General features: G+C 46.3%; 2 protein-coding genes across 2 annotated transcripts; both read left to right on the forward strand.

Moving 5' to 3' along the window:
• The first annotated feature begins 777 nt into the window (after window positions 1-777).
• On the forward strand, window positions 778-4,597 carry LOC115948952 (gastrokine-1-like). The gene is made up of 6 exons (XM_031064882.1): window positions 778-789; window positions 2,010-2,063; window positions 2,625-2,744; window positions 3,184-3,291; window positions 4,084-4,225; window positions 4,557-4,597. The coding sequence occupies exons 1-6, from the start codon at window positions 778-780 to the stop codon at window positions 4,595-4,597; spliced, it is 477 nt and encodes a 158-aa protein (XP_030920742.1).
• An 832-nt stretch (window positions 4,598-5,429) lies between these two features.
• Window positions 5,430-12,550, forward strand: LOC115948951. The gene is made up of 10 exons (XM_031064875.1): window positions 5,430-5,503; window positions 5,611-5,677; window positions 5,998-6,051; window positions 6,413-6,577; window positions 6,766-6,876; window positions 7,308-7,449; window positions 10,824-10,918; window positions 11,382-11,534; window positions 11,758-11,868; window positions 12,374-12,550. Exons 1-10 carry the CDS (start codon window positions 5,430-5,432, stop codon window positions 12,548-12,550), a joined length of 1,149 nt encoding a protein of 382 aa, XP_030920735.1.
• Window positions 12,551-12,617: the final 67 nt, after the last annotated feature.

Consider the following 12,617-nt stretch of genomic DNA (forward strand, 5'->3'; position numbering starts at 1 on the left):
GGCAAGCCTTGCTTTTTGGAGACTTTTTGTCCACAGTTCATCACACATCTCCCAGGAACACCCCTGAAATCAACAGGTATGTGTTTAAACCCAAGCACCACAGTCACAGAGGCACCCTCCAAAGGAAGCTGAAGGAAGGAGCTGCCTAAGAAGGGTTTGAACCCGTCAGATTTCACCTTGGCCAGTCCTCAGGCAGAGTGAGGCTTAGCTTACAAAGCTGCGACTCGGGATACCTCGGTGAACCTTGCCATCTCAAATTTATGGTTCCTTTCTTAAATCAGCCCTTAGTCCATGATCAGGTGCTACTCTCCTGAAGAGGCTCTGTGAAGATTAAGGGCTGTGCCTGACAAGCAGAAAGTTAACATTTTGAACACAGCAAGATCACCACCCCCTTGGTCTGAAGGGTGCTTTTGGTCAGAGGCACAGCTTCAGGCTGAGTCCTTTGCCACACTGGCACAAAGCATCACTGCAAGTTTACTGGGAATCTCTGCTCCACTTCTGATGATCATTGTTTTTTCTTTAAAAGTGACTGTTCAATACACTGAGCTTACCATGACCACTTTTCTCTCACCTCCCTGTATGCCATGAATTCAATCAGGCAGGTATCAAAGCCTCCTCTTATCAGAGCACTTCCCCAGGAAACTCGTCATGCTTCTGTGAACACAGGGCACCTGCCAATAAGGCAAACCCATTTTCAGATTTAACTTTGGGATATTATGTATAAAAAGTAAGAGTACACATCAATTAGCAGCAGAGCTGGCCTGGACTACCATCCAAATGGAGTTCCCTGTAAGTATACCTATCACTTTCTCATAAAACTCTTAAGGCTGGGCAGCTTTTAAATGGTTTTGAGCTTTTCTTGGCACTGAGAGAACTCTTAGTGATTTCTGACAAAGTGAAAATGCCAAAGGGGTGGGGACTGCAGGGGAGAAATCTCCCATTTGGCAGGGATGGAACTCCACATGCTCAAACATGAAAGAGAGAAGTGCTCTGTTCCAGGGGTGACACACAATCTTGTCCACAGGACAAGATTCTCTCCTTCACCACTCAGAGGCAAATCAACAGTCTCAGCAAGTCACATAAAGTTAGGGCTCAGCTGTTTGCTGAGAGTGTGACAGGAGAGACTTCAAGTGCAGGATGGTGACACTGAGGTATTTACAGCAGCCTGAAACTGGTGCAGGAAAAATTCCCAAGCATTACTTTTAAATACACTGAGTCCAACTTGGACCTTTTTCATCAAAATCCTCCTTTGAATGAGATAAAATCTGGGACCAATTCAATATTCAGAGGATTGTCTTCAAGACAATAATTGTTCACAACAGTTATCCCAAAAGAATTTTTCATCATAACAATAGGAAATCTCTCCAAAAGGTATCAGCAGTGGTTTGGACAAACCCGAGCACAGTAAACTTGTGAGTTGTTGAAACTCTATGACTTTATAAAGGGGTAACAAATGTTTGGTGTCCCAGTTTTCTGAAGTGCCTGTGCCTCCCTTTAGACTATTAGTCCTGTATTTGGAGGATGAGATCACTGTGAAGATGCTCAGGTGCCTTTGCTGCTGTGTTCCAGGCACAGAGCTGGAATGTGCACCCATATTCCAGCTCTTCACAACAGGTGCACATGGACATTTCTGACATCTGCTCCGTGTCTGACATCAAAAGCTCAAGGTGAAAAGCTCGCTCTTGCAAAGAAAATATTTCAGAGCACATTTTTTCCAATAAGTTACTGAACTGGGGCTGGGCAAGTTTTAGAACCCACTGTGTTTGAACGACCTTCTTGCCTGGGCAAGGTGCAGCGCTGGGGCTAAGAGCCATTTCTATGCATGTGTTCTGTGAAATCATCAACAAATAATTCTCCTGCATATTTCAATCCTCTTCAGCTGCACCCCACTGCAGAAAGTGCTGAGTCTGTACACACAGTAAACCGGAAGTCAAAATTATTTTAAGCCAGCAAATAATTTGATGTCTTGATGACCTTCACATGTTTTGAATTCCAAATGTTCATTTCAGATTGTGATTGCTTCTGTCTTTGGAGTTTTCCTGGCTCCTGCTCTTGCCAACCATGTAAGTATAGAGCTACACGCAGCTACTCACCACTGCCACAGGAACCACTGGCTTTAGCTCTTACCTCTGAGAAATGTGTTTCTGGAAGTGAAGCTGCTTTTTAAAGTCTGATATTTAGAAGAAAAATGCACTTTAATTTTTCAATGATAACTAAGAAATTATTTCCATGCTTGATGTATCAAGGGGGAAAAGACAGTTACCATACATGGAATCAGGGAAGTCTGTCTTGAGCTGAGCATAAACACAGAAAATAATGGTGTGGAGAGAAACAAATATCAACATGATTGATCTGACCACAAAATACAGTAGAATACGGTAAGTAATCTGGTGCCAGCAAGATCCTGCGGGGGAAAGAACAGTAAGGAATTATTTTGATTACTTAGAAAGTAAAGGCTTCCCATCTTCACTCTGAGCCAAGAAATCATCTCCCCTTTAATCTCATCTCCAAGAGCAGTGATTTCCCAAAACACGGCTACTGCAGCTAATGCTTTATGGAGAGAAACACTGCTGGGAATCCGGGAAGCTAAATCCTTACCTCTTTTAATCTTTTCCAAAAATCAGAACATGGAGAACAACTTTAATGGGCAGCCCAGTGAAAACTCAATCTACTCTGGGATCAGGGTCAGCACCAACCCAAGGGATGGGTCTGAGGCCTGGAAAACCATCTGGGACTTCGAGGCTGTAAGTAGCTGCCACCGTGGCACAAGAAAAATGGCAAAAGAGACAAACGTTTTCTAAAAACCACCAAAGTTTCAACAAAATTTCATTGTATTTTAGAGGGCATGCTTGAAAATGTGCTCCTTCAGCCTTGGGATTGTTTCTGCTGGCCACTGTGTGCTGCATTTTCTTTTCAGCAGCAAATTCCTTCACCTGCCCTCAGCAGGAGAACACAGCATACACGTGGCATTACTGGAGGAGGCAATTTACCTTTTACCAAAGTCTCTTGTCAGCCTCCATGACACATTTACCTAAACAGTATAATTGAAAGGATCAATATTTTTCTTTCCCCATGACTATTTGCGCTGTAGGAAGCCTTTCTTTCAACCAGTGCCTCTCTCTAGCAACGCACTTCTCTTTCCCCGTATATTGTTTGCAGCAAAAAGGGGTTTTTGATTAACAGGGCTACGTTGCAACCAAGGTGTTTTCAAAGAACACCTGCATCATTGCTACAACCAGCAAGAGGTTTTGGCTTGGCAAACCCTTTCCTACACCACCTCCAGGAGACAAGGTAGGATGGTGGTTGAAAGTGGGGCAAAAGATTTTCAGTGAAAAGCACTTGTTCCTACACACACAGGAGAAAAGACTCCAAGAACTGAAGAGAACTTTTTCAGCAGGGCTGAGTCGCTCTAAAAGCTCCTTCAAAAGTTGCATTGCCCAGGAACAACTCCAATTACTGTTCAGCCTGGCCTTGAACACTTCCAGGGATGAGGCTGCCACAGCTTCTCTGGGCAACTTGTGCCAGGGCCTTCCCACCCTCACAGGGAAGAATTTCTTCCCAGTATCCCATCTAAGCCTGCCCTCTGGCAGTGGGAAATCATTTCTCCTTGTCCTTTCACTCCAGACCCTTGTAAATAATCTTGCCCAGTCCTTCCTGTCGGCTCCTTCAGGCACTGGAAGGCCATGATGAGGTCACCTGAAACTTCTCCAGGATGAACAATCCCAATCATCTCACGCTTTGCTCACAGCAGAGCTGCTCCATCCCTCTGACCTTGCTGGTGCCTCCTCTGGGCTCTCTCCAGCTGCTCCAGGTCCTTCCTGGGCCCCAGGGCTGGGGGCAGCTCTGCAGATGGGTCTCACCTGAGCAGAGGGGCAGAATCCCCCTGGAGCTGCTGCCCACGCTGGGGTCAGCCCAGCACGTGGGGGGTTCCTGGGCTGTCAGTGCACGTTGGTGGGTCATGTCCAGCCTGTCACCCACCAGGCCCTTCTCGGCAGGGCTGCTCTTGACATTCATCGCCAGTTCTGAACTCCAGTTTTGGTTTTCCTAAATGCTGTTTTCTGGCTTTATTTCTCTGATGCTCAGGTACTTGGGCCTTACCAACTGCCACCCAGAGAGAATCGCTTCATTATCTCCAGGAACAAACTCCAAAGCTTGAGCCCGTATGGAAAACGCATCCAAGCCCTGCGCAGTGGAATTCCCTCCTACCTTGCTTACCCAGCTCCTGGTGAGTCTGCTACTGACAGCCCTGGAGTTCCAAAATGTGCACAGGTTAACAGGATTAACAAAACAAGATTCAAGAAAACATGAGCATGTCACTTACTGAGATCCTGTATTTTCTATGGCTTTTTATACATCCATGCACACACACCTCAGGAAAGGCAGGTCTGTCACTCTCCTGAGTGACCTGGAGCCCAGCCATTCTCAGGAAGGTGCTGGGCTCTAGCTCTTGACATCAATCTGGAATTTTTAGGCAACTAGTTGGAAGCATTTCAGCTACATTTTTACCTTCATATTTTCTCAGTCCAAATCTAATTGTTTTTTCCTTCTTCTTTCAGGATCAAACTTTTTAAGGGGATCAAACTTCTCATCAGGATGAAGTCTCTTGGAGTGAAATATTTCATGATTGAAATTTAATATTAATGAACTGCCTGTTTATTACTGTCGTTGCTCCTGACAAAGTTTGCAGAAGAAAATTCATAGAACTGTGTACCCATTAGTAAGATTTTTTTCCTTGATAACCTTCTCTTGATCATATTTTCAATCATTTATCTTTCTTCTGCTCTGTATGGAAGCTGTTGAGTCTCAGTAAAATTTATCATCAACCTACACTGGTCTGTGCTGTGTTTTTACAAACCCTTTGAAAAAGCAGAAGCAATTCCAAAGACAAATTGCAAAACTAATGTTCTTGCAAAATCCCAATTTTGGCATTTAAACCTCTTCCAGTACAACTTCTCAGGGAGAGTTCACATGATGCCTTGAGTAATTATTCATCAATACTAGAAGAAAACGGTGCTATACCTACTACAATGCCTGCAATACCGTCCCCAGGAGAGTAAAACACTGTCAGCAAGGTCCAGCTGCTTGCAAAACTGCTTTAACTTCATGCACTTAGGAGGAAAAATCTGCCAACAACTGTAAATTAATAAAGCCGGAAAGCTGTAAATGTCTCAGGGCTGCTTTGACAAGTCCACAGAGGCACAGATGCCTCAGCCCACACTGCCACATTTTAGTGGGTGCTATGGTGACCCGATAACGTACAGTATATTTTGGAAGGTAAAAAGGCTTTCACATATTTTGTCTAATGCAAAGCTTTTTATGTTCTTGTTTAAGCCCTAGGATATCTCCGATCTTAAGTTTGATGTGAATTTTCAAAAGTAAATAGTACATGTTAGAAAAATACTAGAAACATATTTAATTTTTCACTGCAAATGGATTCCTATTTGATAACTATCAGGCTCCAGGAGGTCAAGTGGTTCAGAAGTACAATCCCCATGTTTATCAAGTACACCAGGAAATAATTTTCAGGGACAAATGACAGGGAAACAAATGACAAAATAATTTTATTGCACACTCAGCATTTCTACTGTGATTTCTGAAAACATATAAAAGGTGGAGGGTTCACACTGCTCTTTCTACCTGCAGGAGCATCAGCTCTGCAGTCAGGATGCATCTCTCTGTAAGTATGCATGCTTTGCTTCCTTATGAACTGAAACTTTGATTCAAACCCATTCCTTTATCTCTCAGAAGCGCTCCTGCCTCTCTGGAGCACTGAGGCTTTCTCTGGGGACGTTGTGCTCCTCCAGAAGGAGCAGCTCAGCCCCTGAGGTAAAGCAAGGGTTCCTCCCTTTGGGGGCACTGATGCAATCCCAGGTTGAAAGCAAAAAGGATCCAAGAAGGACCCTTGAACATCAGATTAGGAAAAGGGAAGGAGGACTCCCATGACCAGATTTGTCAGCCAGAGCTGCAGTTACATTTTGTATTTGGTTTCTATTTCAGATTTGGACGGCAGTCCTTCTTGGACTCGTCCTGACTCCAGCCCTTGCTGATTACGTGAGTATAAATGAACAATTTCCACATGCATGGCTACTCTGCCTCTATTCCCTGGTTCATGAAATCTCCTTGATTCTTTCTCCAGCACTTTGAAGTCTTCTCAAACAGATGAAACTCTAAAGGAACCAAATCACAGGTGTCAGATGCAGCAATGATTCATGGAATCCTTGAAAAGAATTCTTACAGCTACTGCCCAATGCCAATGCCTTGATTCTGGGTCTATTTGAAAATACTGAGACCACTTCTGGCTCTTAGAGGGGGAGACAGAACTTTTTCTATTGTAGCAAGGGTTTTTTTTAAAAGCAAGGGAGACAACACTGACTAATGTTACCATCTAAAAGTGCTCCATTTGGTTTTCCAGTCTCAGCAGACAAAAGGAAACCAGCAAATCATCTTTGGTGGAGACTCTCAAATCACTATCACCGGTATCTCACAAGGCGTGAAGCTCAACAGTCAAACAAGGGTGGCAATCATCGAGCAAAAGAGCCAAACTTTATCATGGAAAACCATCTGGAACTACAACAGGGTGAGTGGATGGGAGTGGGATTGTTAAAAAGGTGACCCAGGGATGGGGCTTGTTTCTGTATTCTGATCATCTGAAGTAAACGACATGGGGTAGAAACTCTTGGTATTTGTTACTGCTTCCATCCCGACATTGCAACCTCAACAGTTGGAGAAACTGAGTTCTGAATGCTAAATACTTTTATTTTACAGGGTGTCATTGCAACCAAAGTCACGGAGCAGAACACCTGCTACATTTCCATCATGAACAGAACTGACATACCCAGTTTTAATAGTCTGGCCCGACTGGCGGCAGAGAGCAAGGTAAGAATCCAAAGGAGTAGCACGTTCCTGGCCCTGGAGTTTATTAACTCATTTCCCCTTCTGCTTCTTCTTTCTGGAGAGGATCAGGTTACGTCTAGTGGCAGGATTTCCCTTCACTCAACAGTAATGTAGATTGGAAATTTGTTATAAGAATGTTTTGCCAAAAGAAGAAAGGGGCTGCATTATTCCCTCACCCAGCCCCACTTACTCTGAGGATGTTGAGCTCTGAAGCTTGCTGGGCAAACCATGTGCTTTTGCTCCTGCCTTCAAGGCTTGCTAGTAGTCCCACAAGCCACAAGGGATTAAAAATTGTCCCTAATAGCAGCTGGGACTCAACCAGCCCCAAGTCATCCTCCCAGAACTAGGAATATCTCAAGCAGGAACCAGCTCCTGACACTGAGCTTGCTAAATGCTGTTTTTTTGATGTTTAGAACCTGATTGGTGTTCTTGGAAGACCTACCAAGGAGATCACCTTTGTCACCAATGGACTGGTCAACAACCTCAACTCCTATGGATTAGAAATCTCAGCCATGTGCAGTGGACTCACCACCTACATGGCTTATGAAGTTCATGGTGAGTGAATTCATCGGAATACTGAGTGTTACTGACCTGGCCTTTTTGTCTCCTGGGGCATGACTCAGGCACAGATACTGCTCTTCCACTTTGGGCCAGAGAGAAACCAGTTCAGCAGATGCAGAAAGGGTTCAGCACCTTGGCAAATCGAGACTGGAACAGGGTGGGGTCACAGCCCCCATAAATGACACAAACGAAAACCTTACAGTGCCTTTCTGGGAAGCTTAATGAGTGTTTTGGCCCACACCTGAGCTGCCCTGTAATACCCAGTCAAGAAGAAGGGTTGTTCTAGGAACCATTGTCCTTCAGGTCAGAGCTTGCTAATCAGTTGACCCAGGCAGCCGTCCAAGCCTTGTGCTTCACAACACGAAATCAAATGGTTTCCTCCCCTGTAACTTTTTCCCTGGAGCAACGATCCCATTCCCCAGGGTTAATGAACGCTAGGCAGGATTCTTCCAGAACATCACAGCCCATGTGACTGGGCCCATGAATTGGCAGCAGCCTCGCCATGAAATGCCCAGCCATTGGGACTCTCAGGACAAAGTGCAACAGAGCCCAGATTTCTGCACAGGACATCCCAAAACATCTTCAAGATCAGGTCTTTGTGAGCATTCCTGGCTGAGCCACAGAGCCGGTGCTCTCTGAGGACCCCAAGAGAATCTGTCCCTCATACAGCTCAAACATTCCCAGAGCAGCAATTCTTCATACCTGTGTATGCCCTGAGCAACACCACTACCCTCCTGTAGAAGGGCAGCCAAGGTCATTAGAATTAGCTCATGGGGTTTTGTTTCATGCTTTCTTGTATAACAAGGACTCCAAGTGAATCTGGGATCCTGCATTACCCTCAATGTCTTGAGAGCTGTGGATCTGAGGTACTGCAATAGCAATGGCAATTGGAATGGCATTGGCAATGGCAATTGGAATGGCAATTGGAATGGCAATTTGAATGGCAATGGCAACTGGAATGGCAATTGGAATATCACTGGCAATTGGAATGGCAATTGGAATGGCAATGGACAGGTGAGAAAACCATAGCCCTTTACTTGTCATTAAGAAAATGGGGGGGAACCTGAGCTGCTGCCCAAAGCCAACCCTGATGCCCTTCTTGCCTGGCATCTCCTCTTTTGAGAGGTTCCTGCTTGAGGGTGCAGATGCTGAAAGAGAGCAATGGGTGAGCAGTGGTTTCCAAGCAAGGCCTTGAGTGTGGATTTCCTCTGGCCAGTGCTCCAGCATGCATCAACCTCTAAAGGCACCAGATTCCAGCTGTCTGATGCAGTAATGATTCACTGAATCTATGAAAAGAATTCTTATTGTCTCTGCCCACTGCCATAGCCTTGATTCTGGGTCCTTTAGAAAAGACTGAGGGCAGTACCCGCACTTCTAGAGGCAGCACTTCTTCCATCGTAGAAGGGATTTTTTGGAAGCTTTGGGGACATCACTGTCTTCCTTCAAAGATGAAATGTCTTCTTTCCTTGCCTTGGCTTTTTAGTCTCAGCAGATTCCAGGCATCATCTTCAACAACACTCAAGGCAGCATCTTCAACAACACTCAAGTCATCATTGGTGGCCACTCCCAAATTGTGACCATCAACAGGCAATGGCGTGTGGCAATCATTGAGCAAACGAGCATCAGTGGGTCCTGGAAAACCATCTGGAACTACAACACGGTGAGTGGCAGGGATGGGGCTTGTTTAAATACATCCAAGGAGATTGCCTGCTTGTACAACCGGCCCAGGGATGGCAATTGTTTCTTTATTCTGGATGTTTGGAGTCCACAATGCAGGGTAGAAACTCTCAGAATTTGTTATGCTTTCCATCTCGACTTTATCAAGTGTAAACTGCAGGAAGATACTGAATTTTGAGCACTAAATTATTTTCATTTCTCAGGGTGTCATTGCAACCAAAGTCACGCAACAGAACGCCTGCTACATTTCCACCATGAACAGAAATGAGATGCCCCGCTTTGATAACCTGGCCCGTCTGGCACGGGAGAGCAAGGTAAGGTTCCAAAGGAGTAGGAGATTTCTGGCCCCAGAGAGCATCAGTCCATTTCTTCATGAGCTCTTTCTTTCTGGACATGAACAGGTTGTCTCCAGTGGTAGAGTTTCCAGTCTCTTAACAGTAATGCTGAGTAGGAATTGGTTGTAGGAATGCTTTTCCAAAAGAAAGGGACTGTATTATCCTCTCACCCAGCTCCACTCTCTGAGGATACTGAGCTGTGCAGCTTGCTGGGAAAACACTTGCTCTGAGGAGCTCTTCAAGGGTGTTAATCCTATTGGCAAGCCAGGATATCAAAGTCCTTCACAGACTTTTCACTACCAATATCCACTGGTCATCTCAGAACTTAGCCTTGTAGCTGCTCATGGCCAGACTCCCTTTTGAACTGCGGTGGGAGAGAACATCTCCCTATTCCTCAGGTTTTCTCTCACATTCATGGGATGAGCCACAACAGGAGGCCTTTGACCCCAGCTGAGAGCAGAGGGAACCAAGGGTCTCAGAGGAAAGCGCCAGAAAGCAGGCAATGCCTTGGGCCACGCAAAAAAGCACTCTAGGAGGAAATGAGAAAGGATGTGAAGTGAAGCTCACAGAGGGCTTTCAGAAAGAAGTGTCCCACTTGAGCACCCAGGGTTCTTAGTGAGGGGCCCTAAGCACCATCTGAAAATAGTCTGCAGGATGAGATGTCTTGTGCCAGCCTGCCATTTCACAGCCTGGGTGCCCCAGAGGGGCAAGGGAAATGACAGAACACATGCCTTGGAAGGAGCTCTGGCTCCACAGAGCGGCCACACACCTCTTCTCCCCATCAGCGATTTCCTTGTACTGCCGCTCCCCTCAGGCTACATGCACTTTGTCTGCCTTAGAACCATCTGCCTTTGGAGCTGCCTTCAAGGCTTGCTGGTGGTCCCACAGGCCCCCCAGGGAATTAAAAGATGTCTCTAAAAAAATTTAGACCCAAACACCCAGCTATGAGGCATCATTCCACAGCTAGGAACAGACCAAGCAGGAACCAGCCCCAGCCATTGAGATGGCTGAATGATACTTTTTGCTTTTTAGAACCTGATCGGTGGTTTTGGAAGACACACCAAGAGGATCACCTTTGTCACCAATGGACTGGTCAGCAACCTCAACTCCTATGGAGCAGACATCACGGCTATGTGCAGCGGAGTCACCACCTACATGGCCTACGAAGTTACCAGTGAGTGCAAGCATGGCAATCCTGAGTGTTACTGACCTGGCCTTATTTTCCCTTGGGGCGTGACTCAGGCACAGATGCTGCTCTTCCACCGTAAAACCCAAAGAAATCCTCCTGCAGAACATCAGCCGAGGTCTTAGGCATCAGCTCATGGGGTTTTGTCTTTCCTTTTTCAGCTTTCCAAGGACCCCAGGTGACTCTGGGATCATGCATTACCCTGGATGTCCTGAGAGCTGTAGAGCTGAAGTACTGCAATAGCAATGGCAGCGTCAATTTCCCGGTGAGAAAACCTTAGCCCTTAACTTTCTTGAACCAAATGGGGGGAACCTGAGCAGCTGCCCAAAGCCAACCCTGATGCCCTTCTTGCCGGGCATCTCCTCTCTTGAGAGGTTCCTGCTTGACGGTGCAGATGCAGAAAGAGCAATGGGTGAGCAGTGGTTTCCAAGCAACGCCTTGAGTGTGGCTTTCCTCTGGCCAGTGCTCTAGCATGCATCAACCTCTAAAGGCACCAAATGGCAGCTGTCAGATGCAGCAATCATTCACAGAATCCATGAAAAGAATTCTTACGGCCTCTGCTCATGCCACAGCCTTGATTCTGGGTCCCTTGGAAAAAACTGAGGGCCGGGCTGGCACTCCCAAGGGAGGCACCTCTTCTTGTATTGCAGGAGGGATTTGTCAGAAAATGCAGGGACATCACTGTCTTCCTTCAAAGGTGAAACCTTTTCTTTCCCTTGGCTTTTCAGACTCAGCAGATTCCCAGCGGCATCTTCAATCACACTCAAGTCATCATCGGTGGCCACTCCCAAATTGTGACCATCAACAGGCAATGGCGTGTGGCTGTCATTGAGCAAAGGAGCTTCAGCGGGTCCTGGAAAACCATCTGGAACTACAACACGGTGAGTGGCAGGGAGGGGGCTCCTTCAAAAAGGATCCATGGAGTCCGGCTGCTGGTACAGCTGGCCCAGGGATGGCGATAGATCCTTTATTCTAGATGTATGGTGCCCACAATTTGTGGGGCAGTGGAACTCAGCATTAATTATGGTTTCCATCCCAACATTACGCCAACATTAACACTTGGAAGAAACTGAATTGTGAGTGCTAAATGCTTTTCTTTTACAGGGTGTCATTGCAACCAAAGTCATGCAACAGAACGCCTGCTACATTTCCATCATGAACAGAAATGAGATGCCCCGCTTTGATAACCTGGCCCACCTGGCACAAGAGAGCAGGGTAAGGTTCGATAGGAGCAGCAGGTTCCTGGCCCCAGAGATGACTGGGCCATTTCGTCATGTGCTGCTTCCTTTGGGGCAGGATCAGGTTGTGTCTTGTGGCAGAGTTTCCTTTCTCTCAACAGTAATGTTGATAAGGACTTTGTTGTAGGAATGCATTTCCAAATGAAAGGATCTGCATTATTCCTTCCTGCACTTACCCAGAGGATATTGAGCTGTGCAGCTTGCAGGGCAAACCCGTTCTTTCTGCAGCCCTTCAGTGCTTTCTCGTGCTGCCATTTCCCCTCAAGTTTCACTCACCTTGACTCCCTTAGAATGAGCTCTGCCTTTGGAGCTGCCTTCAAGGCTTGCTGGTGGTCCCACAGGCCCCCCAGGGTATTAAAAGGCCTCCCAAAAAGCAGTTGGGAATCAAAGACCCAGCCCTGAGCCATCACTGCAGAGGAACAGGCCTAGCAGGAGCCACCACTCTGCCCGGAGCTTGCTGAATGCTGGTTTTTGATGTTTAGAACCTGATTGGTGGTTTTGGAAGACACACTAAGAGGATCACCTTTGTCACCAATGGATTGGTCAGCAACCTCAACTCCTATGGAATAGACATCACGGCTATGTGCAGCGGAGTCACCACCTACATGGCCTACGAAGTTACCAGTGAGTGCAAGCATGGCAATTCTGAGTGTTACTGACCTGGCCTCATTTTCCCTTGGGGCAATGACTCAGGCACAGTTGCTGCTCTTCCACCTCAAAACCCAA

Source organism: Geospiza fortis, unplaced genomic scaffold (assembly GCF_000277835.1).
Source record: "Geospiza fortis unplaced genomic scaffold, GeoFor_1.0 scaffold687, whole genome shotgun sequence".
NCBI lineage: Eukaryota > Metazoa > Chordata > Aves > Passeriformes > Thraupidae > Geospiza > Geospiza fortis.